This window comes from Dermacentor variabilis, chromosome 8, assembly GCF_050947875.1.
Source record: "Dermacentor variabilis isolate Ectoservices chromosome 8, ASM5094787v1, whole genome shotgun sequence".
NCBI classification, from domain to species: Eukaryota; Metazoa; Arthropoda; class Arachnida; order Ixodida; family Ixodidae; genus Dermacentor; species Dermacentor variabilis.
In genome coordinates, this window is record NC_134575.1 from 95,320,756 (window position 1) to 95,339,198 (window position 18,443).

General features: G+C 48.2%; 1 protein-coding gene across 1 annotated transcript in view; it reads right to left on the bottom strand.

The window, feature by feature from the left end:
- The window catches only part of LOC142591491 (neprilysin-2-like), a 71,885-nt gene that overhangs the window by 20,031 nt on the left and 33,411 nt on the right, over positions 1–18,443 (bottom strand). The window contains exons 4-5 of the mRNA XM_075703820.1: positions 16,742–16,932; positions 15,769–15,964 (exon numbers count right to left, since the gene is read on the bottom strand). Of these exons, the coding sequence (XP_075559935.1) occupies positions 15,769–15,964; positions 16,742–16,932 (387 nt within the window). The remainder of the gene's footprint in view (positions 1–15,768; positions 15,965–16,741; positions 16,933–18,443) is intronic.

An 18,443-nucleotide genomic window follows, 5' to 3' on the forward strand; every position in this document is an offset into this window, starting at 1 on the left:
TTTTCGTGCGACTTGGTAGACGATGCGCCGGCCATGCGGGGAACAGTGCTTGGCACTGCGCCATGGCTCTTACAGTCAGCACCGACGCTTCTACTCATCTGGGGCGCGATTGGAGATCGTTGTTCGAAACGCCCGATCAGTTTCACCTCACGCGATTGGCCTAGGCCGTGCCAACGGGTGCGGCTGACGACGTCTGCGCGGCATAGGCCAGTCGCGTGAGGCGAAACTAAACGCGTGTTTTGAACAACGATGTCTCATCGCGCCCGTCACCCGCGAAAATTAGCTTCAGATGATCGTAAACCTTTCAAGACCGCTTCTAGACCAGCTTTTTGATAACGTCCTAAAAACGTTTAGAAATTGGTTACGAATAGTTTTGGCAAAGGGATTACTTGTGTCTTTCCCAATCCTATTTCTAGACCAGCTTTTCGAATACGTCTTGCAGACCTGTTCTAGATCGTCTCAAGAAAGTAATTAAGCCGGACATTAGCAGAGATATCCGACGTTTTCCCGCCGAAGTTCTCTCATTCGTGTCTTCTTTAACCCGTTTTTATCGTCTTGGATAAACGCTACGAAAACGTTACGTATCTCTTTTGTGCTACCTGGGAGGCTGTAACAGCACCTGTGCAACCACATGCATTTATCCTGTGGATACACGGATGCTGGCGCAGGAAGTGGCCCGGTGAGAGCACGCAGAATGGAATATTTTCTGTGCAAAGTTTCAAACTCACTACGCAGCATCCATTTTGTCGCTACATCATGCTCGGTATGGCCCTTTAGTATATGCAGAAGCACCAAAATGTAATAAGCACTGCATGCCTGTGCCATGGCAATCAGAATGTGCTTAAAAGCCTCTGTTTCTTGGCCTTCGTAATGTTGTTTATCGGTAAAGACATTACAAAGCTGTAATTCTGAAGGCAGTACAACGAACGGCAGCATTGCCATAAGGTCCACTCAACTCTTGGCAAATGAGAGCACGCTAGAGAGGCTGCACACTTCCACAAGCTTGCACTCAACACGTTCCTTTGCCATGGCACGCCCCTCAGGAGAGGAGTGGAAGGTCGTCTTGAAGGCATCTCGCACTAATATTGCATGGCCAGTGTAAATGCGACTCCCATGCGTGATTCTCTAAGAATACCTAGGTTCCCTGGAAGTCCTGATCTCCATTTACCAGGAACGGTTTGACCATCAGGTCCATCTCTATCAACGTCATCGTCGCTGATGATTGCGTTATCTACCGGCCTCTTACTAACGCCGATGACATTTTGTTTCTTCAGTCTGACATTCAGCACGTAATATATATATAAAACCTGGTGTAATTCATGGCTAATGTCCTTAAATGTGAAAAAAAAAACATCTCTGCTATCATTCCACCGACGTCACTCACAACCATCTTCAATATATCTAATCGGGAATGCACAAATCGCTTCAGTATCCACTTGCAAGTTTTTAGGCATCCGTTTGACGCCTGATCTAAATTGGTCTTTTCATATATCACAGGTTACTAACCAGGCAAATCGCGCCCTTGGTTACTTTCGACGAACCCTGCGACTGGCACCCCGATCAGTGAAATCCCTTGCTTAACTTCTCCGCCCGAAATTAGAATATGCATGCGCGATCCGGGACCCTCGTCAAAATAACGTTTCCACTACTCTTGAATCTGTACAAAATCGCTCAGCTCGTTTCATTTTCTCCGCCTATTCCTATCATGTAAGTGTAACTGAACTAAAACGTAATGCCCATCTCACAACTTTAGCGAACCGCCGAAAAATTCCCAGACTGTTTCATAAATTATTTTATCATCCATCTCTGAACTCCATTATCAGCCCCGCCCATCGCATTTTCAATCGCACAAATCACGGGAAGGCCGTCTACGCTCCCCCTGCCCGCACTTCTGCGCATCTGTCATTTTTCGTCCATACAGCGAGGGACTGGAATGACCTGCCAAACGCCATCGTGGATCAGATCGACTTATCGTCATTTTGATCATCCATAGAAAGAATGTACTGCTGAATTTCCACCCCCTATATAATATAGTACCCGTGTATCATATTATACCCCTTCAATGGGGCCTTTGAGGTACTAATAAATAAATAAATAAAATACTTAAAACAACTTAGGACCTCACCATCAGGTGTCTTGAGGTAGTTGTGCAGCAGTATTGTCGCCCACACAATGAGGTCGACGGTGCGTGCAGACGCAAGATGTCCCGACGTAGAATTTTCCATCAGTGAGCAAGGATGCCGAAGATGTTGCTTAGCTCGGCTCAACCTGTAGTTGAACACCCTACGTTCAGCATCAAGGCCGGAACCAGGGTATGGTCGCATGAGGTTTTTCAGTAAAGGTGATCTCTCGTCACCACCAAACACATACGGCAACTTCATTGGTGCACCTGGCACCTCGCTGTCTGGTGGAATACCGAGCTGTCCGTCGTTCAGCTTTTGCCTTATATGGCATTCTCCAAATAGGCGAGCATCACCACATGAATCATACTCGCCAATGTCCACCATGGTAAAACGATACCTGACATCACACACTGCAAGCAGGATCGTACTAAAATGACCTTTGTAGTTGTGAAACAATGTACCAGAGTTTGCTGGAGCTTCTATGCACAGATGCTTTCCATCCATAGTGCCAATGACATATGGAAATTGCCATAATGACTCAACATCATTAGCTATTTCCTGCCATTGGGCTGTTGACATAGCAAGGTAGATAGGCTGCAGCACGTGACGCAAGGCCAGGCATGTTTGCGTAACAAGTTGGCTGGTCGCAGAGCAGGAGTTGTCATACGACTTCGCAATGATTTTCATGTTAGACCCACGTGCAAGTTACCTGCAAAGGGGAAAATATGCATATATGTTTAACGCTAACAAAAGCGGGCACCATTCGCAGTTACGCGAGGCAACTAAAGGCCATGTATAGTAACCACAGAAAGTGGAGACACCAGCATGCAAGGAAATGTGCACATTTGAACACGATCAAGTGGTTTAAATGTAAAATTTAGAGAAATTTTGAAATTTTGAAAGGAATAAGAAAAGCATGAAAGAAGCAAGTTTTGCTTTGAAAATCTTCCAATAATGTGAACGAGAAAATAGAGTTACCTTCTATACTCTAACACCCAGCCAGCCGAGCCAGTGCATGGCACCTTCAGGCTCGAGTTGGAAACTTGCCAGAAAACAACGACTGTGCAGTCCCCACATTTCACGCCAAGAAATGCAACTACGTTGTAGCTATTCAACAATGTTGCCCAAATTTGTCAACGTGTCTTCTCCCGGCCATCATCCCATGACATGAAAAGGGCAAATTTTGTTTAATGTGTTGGCCCAAACATCCACAGTGACTAGTCTAGGCATTGGCCATGGCTTTTTCAGCCACTTTTTCCAGATCAGTGCATCAGAAAAGATTGACAGGCTGCCGTCCCTGTTTTTTTATTTCATGGGTTTGATCCAACTTCCACAATGATTGACGCGTATCGGGGTTGAGCTACTGAGAAAGCGACGATAGAGAAGTTCCAGTGTTACTTTTATTCACGCATGGGTAGAGATTTCGAGAGGAGCCTCGACCCTAACGTAATATGAACTGCACTTTGTGTTACCCCCCTGGTTAGTTTTTATCCATCAGCATTTTGACAGAGTATGCACAAATTATTACGAGCGATATTTTCTATCGTGTGGAGTTTTTACACACGCAAGAGAATGCAGTCAATTTCCCGCCAACGTTCGTGTGAAACCTGACTAGCAGTCCAATCTCTTACATTTTGAACACCGCCTGTGCAGGTGCCCTTATTCATAATTTTATAATGATGTACAAGACGCTAAATTACTGTACACTCTCTACAGAAATTTAAAGCACTTGGATACTCTAGCACGAGTTGAACATGCCCTAGACCAATTTGTATGCACAGGAAAGCTGACCGACTGCAATAATCAAGTATGAGCAGGCTCCTGCATGCTCCTTGACATGACCATTGCTTCGCGCACACAAGAATGAACCAGGTGCGCGGTGGAATGAGTAAAGACAAATGCTTGCTGCACCAGAGGAACTTACCCAATTTCTTTTGCAAAGGTGCTGATTTCCCGAATAGCATGGATATCACTATGGCTAGTACTGATGCCAATAAGTATGCGTATTTTGTTTAATGGCCTGGCTTGCGAAATTCGGTAACTAGGAATCCAGCCACATATTTTGTATATAACAGTTTTTTTTACTCTCTCCACTTATACGCAAAAACGCAGACTATTGCTTTCTTTCATGTTCCTTGAGATGTTTCTTTGAGGTCCCACATACCAATTCTCGAAAATCTGTCTGAGCTATTACTACTTTGCATCCATTCAATGCACCAGTGATCAGCCTATAATATTATGTATCACGGTATATGACAGCATAGCAGCCAGGGCTTGTTGGTCTTCCATCCTGGTGTTAACAGCGGAAAACGTAGACGGGAAACGAGACGAGAAGACGACACCACAAGCGCTGACTTTCAACAACATTTATTCGAAAGAAACACGGCTTCTTTATACCATTGCACACACGCGTCGCAGTCACGTGATTGCACATCATGTGAAACTCGCACTTTCTTGCACTCAAAATAGTGGCTGTACGTGCAAGAGTTCAAGTTCATTTTGTTTTGTTAGTAACGCGGACGGCGTGCTAACGCATTGATCACGAGGTCTGGCAATCTCGGCTGCCTCAATTATCTCCCGAACCAGCTAGTCATTGTGTTCTTTCAGCACGTACCAGCGTCCGAATTCTGCGGCACAAGCTTTACAGGGGCAATCCCTGACATGGATACCTAGATTCCTGTTAGCCTGCTCGACGCTAAGTTTATGTTCCTTTAGTCTCGTTTGTGCATCTTGAAGTTTTCCCTATATACTCTTTCCACATTTCAAAGCTATTGAATAGGCCACGGCTTCTGCGCAATCCACAAAACGGCTCTGGTGATTTATCGTGCACCCTTGCTGCTTTATCGGCTTTTCTGCATTAAGGCGTCAGCAGAGGCTTTTCAGTTTTTCCGGGGCAGTAAGGGCTCCATTAACTCCAGCTTTGCGCCCAATCTTTTTCAAGCGGCGAGATATGTTGTGCACGTATGGCAGGGCCACGGTCCTTCGCTTATGTTTCATTTTTGTCTTCTCGCCATCTTGCTCGCCATGGACACGCTCGAGTTTTAGGTTCTTGCTCATTTGTTCCGCAACAGACACAAGAAGGTGCGCTGGGTAACCAGCCCTAGTAAGGTGGTCAACCTGCCGACGAAAACTGTTTTATCGCGTGGATGCACGATTCCTTAAGCGCATTTGCTAGACAAAGGTTTGCAATGGTTATCTCCACTAGTTTTGAATGCGCTGATTGGAATGGCAGTGGCGCCTTGTCGCCTCTGGGTTCATAGGCCCAGCAGACTTGCCCCCTGGAGAGCTCGAGTCTGAGATCAAGGAATCTCAAAGGCCCTTGAGTAGGAACTTCGTGGGTAATGGCAAGAGGTTGAAGCGCATGACTAAAGCACGTTACTGCGTCCAAAACTGCGTCATCTTAATTTGCGCCAAAGCCATGACACAGAACTAAGTAGTCGTCAATATAAAGAAACACTGGGCCTCTTCCATTCTAGGAGTTCTGGGAGGCCGCTGGTAGCCAGACGGCAGCCAGCTAGTTCCTGTTCAGAGAGGACATGGCGTCATAGTCAGGTGGGCTGAAATTTCAAGGCGACCCGTACTTTGTAAAATGGAATGCCGGGGAAGAAGCGCCGGCGTTGTCTGACATACTGTTATGTTGCTTCACTACCCTATAATTTTTCTAGCGCTCGCCATTTATTTCCTATTTGCGAGAAAACCATTTCGCAATTAAAACTGATTAATTGCGTCGGCCAGCATTTCCCATACCTGTCGTTTCCATTTCTTCCAAGTTCTTAAATCGGATTGACATTTCTGGTACACTTAAATGAGGAACAAAACTTTGGGCTCGGACAACATCTCCTCTACCCTCTCCTTTGAGGGACCTGGGACTGGGACTGCATCTTCTGTTGCCTCAGTAAGAACTCGAACTTGCACGCCTTCTGCAACAATAAAACCAGGCTGCGCGAAGATTGAGAAGCTACATAAGCAATATCTCGATCATGAGAGGAATAGTTTACTGTACCTGCAGTAATGTAGACCGGGTGGCCGTTTTCTACGATAGGAAGTCCGTCATCATTGATTGAATTTCGGTTTCTTCGTCTCCGAGGAGCACTAGTAAAAATATCCTCCTACGTACGGAGCGAATCAAGCAAGGAATCAGAAGTTGTGACCGCGACGTCTTCGCTAATTGTAGCAAAATAGAGAGAAGTATACCACCCGTTAGATACCACCACAGAAGCCGCAAAAGGCGCCGCAACGTAGAAGCACTCAGCTCTAGCATGAGAGACACAAATACCATGTATGTGCACATAGGACGCGAATACGGAAGGAGACAAGCGCTGACTAGCAAGTTAAAAGTTCGCCGCCTCGCCTGTCGCACCATTACAAGTTGGAACACAGTTTAGAAGATAACGACAATACACGCGCAGTGAGAAAACTCTACACGTGAAAATGATCATACCTCCGAAAGCTCGCATCGACCGCGTCGCCCGCCGGCGTTAACGATGTTCGCTGTCTCTCATCATACACTTTGAGTAGACGCGGAAAAACAGGGTGACGGTAAATTTGCGGCACCGCACAGTATGAGAATGAACGTCTACAATCTGCGTGGAACACGACGACGATAACATGCATACATGAGAGCACGGCGGAGTGCAGGGATAAAAGCTTTACGGCACACACACACACACACACACACACACACACACACACACACACACACACACACACACACACACACACACACACACACACACACACACACACACACACACACACACACACACACACACACACACACACACACACACACACACACACACACACACACACACACACACAACCTCCATTGCTCGCCGCCTCTCGCATTGCACCGCCTCGCAAGGCGGTACGATGCATTAGAACGTTATAACAACCGAAGGTGACACTAGCCAACTTGCTGAGCGAGGTAAAAAGGCACTTAGCGCCTGCGCTGCGCTCCATCAAGTCCCCACAAAGATGGCAGCGAACGCTCATTGCCTCTTCTTGTGGTCTGCTAGCCAGAAAACTGCCAGAGAGCAGCCAGACCAAATCATCCTGGCAGGTTCTGGCAGCCCGCGGGTAGCCAGAACCATCCAGCCTCAGCAAAACGAACGCCCGGCGGAGGTGCGTGGCGTGGTGGGCGAAGCAACCCGCGAAAGACGAAGACGCTCTGGCTGGCTCTGGAAGCCCGCGGGTAGCCAGAAGTGGAAAATCGAAGAAGCCCACTTTCCGGACGCTTCTTCTGGTTAAGGCATACTGAAGTAACCTACCTTACTATACCTCCAGAAACGCGGCGTCGGTATAGGGTCATGTCTTGCGCCAGAACTTAGTGATTTGTATCTTGTCCAAACTGGAACTCTCCAAGGGGGAAGCCTGCTGGGCCCATGAACCCAAAGGCGGCAAGGCGCCACTGGCATTGCAATCACGCATTCAAAACTGGTGAAGAGAGCCATTGCGAACCTTTGTCTAGCAAATGCGCTTAAAAACCGTGCATCCACGCGATAAAACAAAGTTTTTGTCGGCAGGTTGACCGCCTTACTAGGGCTCGTTACCCGTCGCACCTTCTTGTGTGTTGCGGAACAAATTGTAAGAACCTAAAACTCGAGCGTGTCCATGGCGAGCAAGTTGGCGAGAAGACAAAAATGAAAGAAAAGCAAAGGACCGTCGCCCTGCCATACGTGCACAACTTATCTCACCGCTTGAAAAAGATTGGGCACAAATCTGGAGTTAATGTAGCGCTTACTGCTCCGGAAAAACTGAAAAGCCTCTGCCGACGCCTTAATGCAGAAAAGCCGATAAAGCAGCAAGGGTGCACGATAAATCACCAGAGCCGTTTTGTGGATTGCGCAGAAGCCGTGGTCTATTCAATAGCTTTGAAATGTGGAAAAAGTATATAGGGAAAACTTCAAGATGCACAAACGAAAGACTAAAGGAACATAAACTTAGCGTCGACCAGGCTAACAGGAATCTAGGTATCCATGTCAGGGATTGCCCCTCTAAGGCTTGTTCCGCAGAATTCGGACGCTGGTACGTGCTGAAAGAACACAATGACTAGCTGGTTCGGGAGATAATTGAGGCAGCCGAGATTGCCAGACCTCGTGATCAATGCGTTAGCACCCCGTCCGTGTTATTAACAAAAAAAGAACGAGCTTTTGCACGTACAACCACCATCTTGAGTGCAAGAAAGTGCGTGTTTCACATGATGTGCAATCACGTGACTGCAACACGTGTGGGCAATGGTATAAGAAGCCGTGTTTCTTTCAAATAAACGTTGTTGAAAGTCGCCGCTTGTGGTGTTGTCTTCTCGTCTCGTGCCCGTCTACGTTTTGCGCTGTTAACACCAGTACGGTATATGATGCGACCACTATATTTTGAAATGAAACGTTAAAACATAAAAGGTCCGAAGCTGATCACGTTCATATTGGGAAGACAATTCCGTCTCATGCTCTACTGATTGAGCTATACTATACCCACAAACAGCTCTTCTATGCCAGTGATAGTGGCAACATGTCGAACAAACATGCTTGAAGACGACAATCACAATTAGGCAGTGAATCTGGCAGTCACGAACATGACACCATGATATTATTTCCAGACAAAAAATGTTGAACTAATTATGGAATGACGGTTTGCGAGAGTAAGCACCTTGCGCATAATTTTTAGCCAGTAAGGCCGCACTTGTGTGCCTCTTTCTTTGTCGGTAGTTTTAAAACGAAAGCCCAGTTATATTGTTCTTATATAGCAAACGCATCTTCGGTAGCATGTGTTCGTTATATCCACACTGAAATTTACAATCTTAGGAAGTTGTCTACAGTTTCATTAACCACCAGACTACAGCTGCGCTTCACGGAGATTGAAACATGGCTGTCGGACGTGCACATATTTCCGATTTTTCCTGCCCAGAGAACATAACTTTTTTTCCGAAAAATTATATTTGGACATTTTTGCAACTATTCCACTTGTAGCCCACAAAGGAGAAATATACCATGATTCGTGCCACGCAATTTTTGACAATAATCGTCATGAAGAACATAAAAAATGCAAACATAAAGGAACGAAAGTTATCACGAATTCAATACGCCGAATACGCAATAACGCGGCTTGTACACACACACACACACACACACGTGTGTGTGTGTGTGTGTAAAAGGCCCTACATGTGTGACGCAACACCTACCGCAACGTGAATGCCATTTTCTCGCCGGACGACAAAGTGTTGCAGGTGAGCCTTTTTGGCCATATCAGTGGATCCGCCAGCCCCAGAAGATGATCAAACCTGTGGTTACAACGAGACGCTGAAACACATCCTCACAAAATATGCGAGTTAAAAACAGGCAGCGCCTGATAATAGGTGCAGGAAACGTTTGCTTATGCGGCTGACCGCGGGGGCTGAATGCGCGCGCGCTACGCCCACTAAATGCTGATTCTAACACGTGAAATGACATGTCATCTTCGCGACTCCTTGGTGATTTATTGGTCTGTGCTGTGCAATTAATGTAACGTACCAAATCAAGCCGCAAACTTACAGCGCCCAGCGCCGGTTCTTGCAAGCATCAGAGTTCTAGCTCACGGGCGGTACAAGCAGCGGTAGTACATCAACACAAACACACACACACACACACACACACACACACACACACACACACACACACACACACACACACACACACACACACACACACACACACACACACACACACACACAGACAGACAGACAGACAGACAGACAGACAGACAGACAGACACACACACACACACACACACACACACACACACACACACACACACACACACACACACACACACACACACACACACACTAAACGAAGCAGAAGATAAATGCTGGAATGTTCCTAATGCACTTACACACAATGGCTGACGAACATATGCATACCTTCCACTTTGATATTTGTTGCGATACTCCAATTTGACGCAAGGAAAGCGCGTAAACAGAACAAGCAGGCAAACTAAGAAAACACGAACATGAATGTTTACCTTTCGGCGGACATCCGGAAGTACTCGAAGAAGTAGATGCCGTCTGCAAGACGCACTTCACGGACAAGGGTGAAATATTCGCCCGACCTACGCCGTTGCTTCAAGGTCATTTAGATAGGCTTGCGATAGTTCGCCCGCCACTGCTCGTTCGGCATATTTGCGGCCACCATTAGAGATACCCGCATCCAGTTCGCCTCAGTCGTGTCGGAGATGTACGCGAATAAAAAGTGTTTTGTCGAGTTACTCATACGAAGAGCCATTCCCAACCGAAGAAGGTCCACTCGCTTTGCGTGCATCGCAGCCGACATCGCGACACCGCACTGAAAATACGCGGGCGCGATACTGATGCTGATGGCGCAGGTGCTGCCCGAGTCAAAACAGTCACTAGAGGGCAACAGGGAACAGAAATATTCTAAACATTTAGCTCGTTGCCAGGCCAAGGAGCTGCCACAGCCTTGAGTCGCGTTTTCACCTTGACGCGTAAACTTCATCTTGAATCTAGAAAAATACGCCAGTGTCGTCTGCTGTAAAAATAGTTGCCAACCTTGAACACGTTTCCTCCGCCGAATGGTTGCCAGCTTTCAACAGACCGCGTCGCCCAATAGGAGTGCGCGTGCGATCTGCTCGTGCGGATTCAGCGTTCACCTAATTTTGCGACACGGTCCGCCTTTTGGGCGTCCGCACGCGGGCTGACGAGGGCGGAACCACCATCATCATCATCATCATCATCATCATCAGCCTGGTTACGCCCACTGCAGGGCAAAGGCCTCTCCCATACTTCTCCAACAACCCCGGTCATGTACTAATTGTGGCCATGCCATGCCTGCAAACTTCTTAATCTCATCCGCCCACCTAACTTTCTGCTGCCCCCTGCTACGCTTCCCTTCCCTTGGGATCCAGTCCGTAACCCTTAATGACCATCGGTTATCTTCCCTCCTCATTACATGTCCTGCCCATGCCCATTTCTTTTTCTTGATTTCAACTAAGATGTCATTAACTCGCGTTTGTTCCCTCACCCAATCTGCTCTTTTCTTATCCCTTAACGTTACACCTATCAATCTTCTTTCCATAGCTCGTTGCGTCGTCCTCAATTTGAGTACAACCCTTTTCGTAAGCCTCCAGGTTTCTGCCCCGTAGGTGAGTACTGGTAAGACACAGCTATTATATACTTTCCTCTTGAGGGATAATGGCAACCTGCTGTTCATGATCTGAGAATGCCTGCCAAGCGCACCCCAGCCCATTCTTATTCTTCTGATTATTTCCGTCTCATGATCCGGATCCGCCGTCACTACCTGCCCTAAGTAGATGTATTCCCTTACGACTTCCAGTGCCTCGCTGCCTATTGTAAATTGCTGTTCTCTTCCGAGACTGTTAAGCATTAGTTTAGTTTTCTGCAGAATTATTTTTAGACCCACTCTTCTGCTTTGCCTCTCCAGGTCAGTGAGCATGCATTGCAATTGGTCCCCTGAGTTACTAAGCAAGGCAATATCATCAGCGATTCGCAAGTTACTAAGGTATTCTTCATTAACCTTTATCCCCAATTATCAGCACAGAACAGTTTACACCCTTTGGAGTGCCCCTGCTGATAACGCGCGTGCCGTTCGTTACTGGAAAATTCCGGGCTCGCAGCGTTAAACAAAGGAAACGCATCAAGGCAGATGGCGATTGTTGTGCTGTGGCGGAAGGGGCATGCCAAAGGGTGTAAACTGTTCTTAGAGTGGATGTTGCATGTGACGTCAGTTCCTGTCATGCGTGCGCCACTGCATTCTTAAGCAAAATTGCACCCTTTGGGTCGTATCTTGCCACACAACAATAAACGTCATCTGTCTTGTCCGCATTTGCTTTCTTTAACGCTGCGAGCCCGGTACTTTCAAGTCACGAACGGCATGCGCGTTATCACAATGACAGAGCATTCTCGACAGGAAAGTAGCGAGCGCAGCGTTTTCAAGAAAGGAAACGGAAGCAAGACAAATGGCGATTATTGCTGTATGGCAAGATACGACCCAAAGGGTGTGCAGTACATTTGTTTATTAGTGTGCCGAGCACCATCGCCCCGCTCACGGTGACTGTGATTGCATGACCGTGCGGTATATAGTGCCCTCTGTTTGCCTTGCGTTGTTGCCCGTGTGTGATATGGAGGATGAAATTTCTTAACTGTGTACCGCATGCCATGCGACCAGACTGGGCTGTTACGGCGTGAAAATTATAAGAGAAAGTTTTAGAATTGGGGACCCAAGCGGTTTGCGGAACCTAAGTAAATTGCGGGCTGCAAGTGTGAGTGCGCAGAATCCAAGCCCGTCTTGGATTCTTGCGTTTGTGTTGACCCAAGACCCGAACATCGAAAACTAACGTGGGTCCCCAGCCGTCTTGGGTCTTAAAACAGTATACTCAGCTCTTAGCACTACACAGTAATTACGCTGTTTACATGGTATTGTTTGCCCTGTTTGCTCGAAAATGCATTCTGTTTTCACTTGTAAGAAAATATTTTTTTTTCTTTTTTTGCTTCCAGGCACCTTTTAATTTTCCCAACTGCGGCGTCCTGAGTGCTCGACCCAAGGCTGTCTGCGCTTGACCCAATTCTCGACCTCTGCTGCTCCTCTAAACACAAGAGCAGCTGACGGTACGCGCCTCGGGGACCCAGAGTCTTGGGTCCCCAATTCTAAAACTCTAATATCTGAAGGCCTCGATCTATAAGCACCCGGACGCAAAGGCCGCGGCACATTAACGAGATACCTCTGCTAGGTGTCACGCACGTTGACATTTAAAATGATTTTGCCAACCACTTACGATTTTCATACCGGGGTGTTCGACTAGTAAAATCTCCGAATCAAATTGAACACAAATGCTTAAGAAAAAACGACCTCTGATTATGTAATCGAACATCGAGTATATTATGTCATTTCTAAACGGAGTGAAATATTACAGCGAAGCTGTTCCCCTCGCACGTTCTTTTCAGGGCGGGTGGACAGGAATGGGAAAATGTGTGACGATGGCTCTGCAGCAGTGGAGACGGATAGGGGAGAGGAGGGAAAGAGTGTGGCGACGGCGCTTGTCCACGCGCGTCCGACGTGCCGGCGCGGCTGCAGCAGCGGTTGCGGAAGATGCATTGAAGGTGCGGTGACCGCGGCGGCACTTGTGTCGGCGTAGTGTGGTGCCGTACGAAAAAAAAATATGCGTATGACTTCAGATTATTTGCAGTCTAAACAGCTTCGCTGGTAATCCGTCCCCATATGGATGATGCGGCCCCACGAATTCTTACGTTTGCGTGGAGCCCTTATTTAAAAAAAAAAACGCAGAGACGGTTATTTGGCTACGTAATGCCTGCATATAATGGTGTTGCGAACCGGGCGCCCAGTCCACTAACGAGCTTGTAAACAACTGCAGTCAGTCGGATGATGCGTGATCGTGCGTGATAAACACAATATTGAAACAGAGAAACAGCATGTCATTAAAGTATTCCTCAAAGGAAAGAAGCAAGATACTTACTACAGCCGCACCTCACATTTCTTAATGATATGCAAATGGAGTTAGTCTCGATTTAGGCATTTTGTTTGTGCGGTATAAAAATTCGCAATTACTATAAGGCCACATAAAATGAGCCATTCTTCTCGAGTGAATGTAAATTATTGAACAAAATTTGCCTGTACTGCACGGTCCTATACTGAAACTGTTGCCTCTGTGCGACGACCGTGGACACCGCGCATGAAATTCATTCGACAGAACCATATATTCTGTCCATCTCCCTCTCTCGAGACTCGTGCGTGCTTTTCGGAGACTCGAATATTCGAACCGACCGAAGATCCGACAATTTCGGATGCTAAATCCTGAACGAATCGAATAAGGAGCATTATATGTGTATTTGAAACTTCGGATATTCGCACACCCTTATCCTTGCGAACACGTCACCTTTGCGAACAGTCACTTCCGCAGAAACTGAGGTTGTTCAGCGTTGTTCGGTTTTGTTGATTCGTTTGGTCGCACTGCTTCGTTCTCGGCTTCGGCGACCAGTAGATTACCACGCTCGGTCTGGTTTCATTCTAACTGCACTTACTTCTCATTCGGCAGAAAAACATTGCATAAATGGCCATTCCGACGGCGCCACTGGGGAATGTGAAAGACGCACATGTCTATCGTGTGAGGATTTGAGCAGCCCGTCCTCTGCCATAATTTCATCGGTAACGTACACACCATATGGAAAAGTTCTGCGCAATTACGTGTGCGTAACTTACGTAACCGAAGTGACCTTTATGGGCACTTCACTGTGCCGTAGCCAACGCAGAGGAAGCCATTGAAGAAGGAACAAGTGAATCGAGGCGGGTGTGAAAGGCTCTCCGACGTTACGACCCCTTTCACGGAATGCGTTCAGTTACATTTTCCTCAAACGGCTCCTCACCAGGTCCTATAGCAAATTTCGGTTATGCGCTGGAAGTTCTTACGTGTCCTCTAGGCAGTGTTCTGTCGCAAGCAGTTTTGAAATCGGCTCCCATTATTAGCCGAGATATAAATATTTCAGTGCCGGGAACCCATGATTTCACAAGGCGAGCTACACTGCCATACCGAGACACTCTCTCCACTCGCACAGTCTGGCGTCCGCAAGCGAAACTCCATCCCTACGTTGTCCTACGCCGGACCTCTAGGATCGCGTGACGCCTTCACGGGCACCGCCTTCATTCTTGTTCTGCTCGGTTTTTTTTTTTTATAGCGCTGCGCACTTCAGCTGACAGCGTTGCGCGCGAGCTGTTGTGACGTCTCGTTTCGCGCCGCGCACGATTTTACACTCTGTGGGCAAGGACACATGACTAGCGGTATAATTCAGAGCTACACGAATACTGACGCAGAACAGGCGGATCGCAGAGCACGATCATGAGCTGGAACATGGTAGAAAATTGCATAGTTTCGGTACCTGCGCACGTGACTGCACGACCGTGCGAACAAGTAGACGAAGCGGAAGTGCGTACATCTCTCTTGTTTCGCTGTGAAGTAAAACAAGAAACAAGCAGACATTCCCCTTGCCATGTGTTATTATTGCTCTAAACTTCAATTCGTCAATTCAAGCAACAGATCACACAAATAACAGGTGTTGCCTTGAATAATTGTCGAAGTCACGTGTCACTACAAGCGACGTCACACTGCGGACACGACTAATAGGCCTACGGACGCGACTACGTGTCACCGTCCGGCTTGGAGCGCGATCGCCGCGAGGAGGAGGGAAAACAGCGTTCGGATTGAGGCGCGTGGCGATGTAATCCTTTGCAAACGCGATCGTTAGCGCGCATTGTATGCTCTGGGCTTGTCAGCTCAAAATGGCCATACCTGGTGAGGCTCCCTTTAAGATATGCTACTAAAAAGGTGTCCTCCAAAGGGCAGTACATCTAAGGATTTCATTAAACACTGCTGCATGGCCACTAGAAGGAGTAATGGGCAAGGTAAACAATGCGCTCGGCACATATGCGTTGCTGCCAGGACCTTTAAACTGCCTTCGACAATTGCACAAAGTGCATCACCTAGACTACAGTGCGTTCTCCGGTAAAAAAAAAGAAGCGGGGGGGGGGGGGGAGTGGCAGGGCCCTGTTTCATTAATTCGTAGGAAAGTCCTGCAAATATTCACAGCATTCATACATATGCGCGGCTTAAGAATGCTCTCACTGACCCGCTCGTCAAACGCCTTGGCCGCGAGCCGCGCCAGCGTGGCACCCAGGCCCGCGTACACCATGGCATTGGTGCCTCGGGCGTAGAACAGAGGCGCATACAGCGCCGCCGGGCTGAGCAGCACGCAGTTGGCCCAGTAGTCGTACTCGAAGGGCGGGTCGCGTGCGGCGTTTGAAAACCGTAGGATGTCGGCGCCCCTACGAAGAGAAATAAGAATGCGCGTTTGAGTGCGGCCCCGAGAAGCTAGGAGCTTCATAAGAAAGCTTGCTCGTCGTGGCGTGCCAATGCGTTACTTTATTTAGTACGACAGCTACAGACAAGGCAACCGAAAGTTTGCCCGCGCGGCACCAGCGCCGAATGCTCCCCTAGCGGACCGAGGGAAGTTTCGACGGTCGTGGCTGCGCTAGCGCGCGCCCATGTTCTGTGCGGCGGGAGCGCTCGTGCGCGTTGCTTTTGAGATGGCGGGTGCGACCTCATCAGCCAGGAAAGGCGGCACGCAACACTGCGGTGTTGTTGATTGCCGCAGCAGCCTCGAAAACGCGAAAGGTCGAACGCCGCCCGTGAAGTTCTGCAGAATCTCGGGGAAGTGGTACGAGAAGGACAGACGACAAGCATGGATAACTGCAGTGCGCCGAGGCAAGTAAGTCTCATACTCGCGCATTCGCGTGCGATATCACAAAAACTCTGGGCATGGTTTGTAGCGCTTTTCTTTGTAGTATAATCATAAGCACGATGATCAGACAAACTTATGGCACCACAGTGATAACCTCCCCAAAACAAGTTCTATAGCAACAGCCCTATATCATGAAGCACGAACTATTTCCGAACTCACTCGAAAAAAAGAAACACAAGAACGGGAATACTTTATAATATGCGAAATGGATCACATTGTCCGGTGGTATATCGAGAACTTTGTTCATAACCCTTTGTTTTATCCCTGAATAGTCCCGGTCTAGTGCATAAACGGTACGCACCGGTCAAATCTTACAGCATTGACGGTGGTGTTCGCGGCTGAAGCGTTCCGCGCAGAGCCCAGCTGCAGCCAGCGCTGCGCTTTGCCTGCGGCCAGCCAGAAGTCGACGTACGACGGTGCACGGTCGGGGAAATCAGCGTACAGCCGCGTTAACCACGCGTTGGTAATCCGGCTGCTTGGCCAGAGCTTTATCTGCAAACGAAGTGCATTTCTCTTCATGGTCTCAGTGCAAAGAAAACTATTACGGATAAGGCACTAAAAAAATTCGAGGACACCTATGCACTTCTTATCAGCTGTGAATGCGAAAGCATTAACGTCCAATTGAAGGCCGCTGAGTAATCTTTCGAATCGTGAACTCCTCGCGGGCAGGCGAACGCATTGAAGACGCTTGGCCAACGTCTCCCAGTAGCACAAGGCCGGTGCACTTCGATCTCTAAAGCAATGCCACCTTGCGTGACTGTCAGAGAATCTAATGGAGCCACCCCCGAGTAAGCTGCAGTGATTTTCGACGTCACCGCTCCCGTCACGCCAGGCTTGGCAATGGAAATTTCGGTCGACGTAGCATGATGTCATCAAACAGATTGTAATGGCGTTCTGCCTAGGAGGAGCTGGTTTAGTCTAACGGGCAAGACACTCGGCTTCTGTGTGTGTAGTCTTATGTTCGAAGTTCCCTACCATTAACGTTTTTCCGCTCGAATTCACTTTGTTTCTTTGTACAATAATTCTTTTTTATAGCGATTGCCGAGGCTTAGTTAGAATGCAGGCGAGAGGTAGCGCCCCAAGGAACGCGCGGATAACACAAGCTCCCTAGAGCGAGAGTGACGTGCGGTGCGGAGATGCCCTCATCAAACACCGGGCGCTCCAGCGTGGCAGCAGGTGTTCGCTTTCGCCAGTCTGCTGCGCCGAGCAGCGCTTGTGCTGTGGTGTCACCACCAATGGGAGTTTAGGTGCCGACTCCCTGCTACGGACGCCGGCTTTTGCGCTCAGTGGGCCATTTTAAATTTTCCAATCAAGAGCTAAGGCTGACTGTTCCGCATGACCGCAATTACATATGTAGCGCGGGTAGCTGTTTACGTCTCATGGTATTTAGGACGGCCAGGTATTATTAAAAAAATAACCGCCCAAGCACTCTGCAGACAGCGTCGACCAGCGAAGCAGAAACGTGCGGCCCTGGTGTTAATCACTGGATTATTCCCGAGGGTTGAATAAACGAAGGCTTGGTAGGCTGCCGGATTCTCGGTACGCCGTTGCTGCTTGCGCTCGGCTGCACGAGCCTGTCCTTGTGCACGGACTGGAGAAACGGCACGGTGTAGTCGAGCTCGTTCCCGGTTCTCCTCGCGGCGTTGCTGATCGAAAGCTGCCTGCTCCTAAGGAGTACGTGCGACACGCGGCCTACTCAATTTGGAACCGGGAGAGAAACTGCTGCGCGCGCTCAGCTGCGACAGAGAGCAGCGACGTCGCTACTGGCGCTGCTAATGCAACACTACCAACATAGCACAACGCCTTTTCACTCCGATGCATGAGCTAATGCTACCTGGCACGACTGACGTAGAATCTAATGGGGATGCTCCCCATTAGGCAACAGTTATTTTGACGTCACCGCTTTCATTAAGCTAGCCTTGCCAATGTAAATTTCGCGCCAGGGAGCGTAACGTCATGGATCTGGGTAAACAGGCCTTGTGCTAAATAGGTGGTGTTGGGTA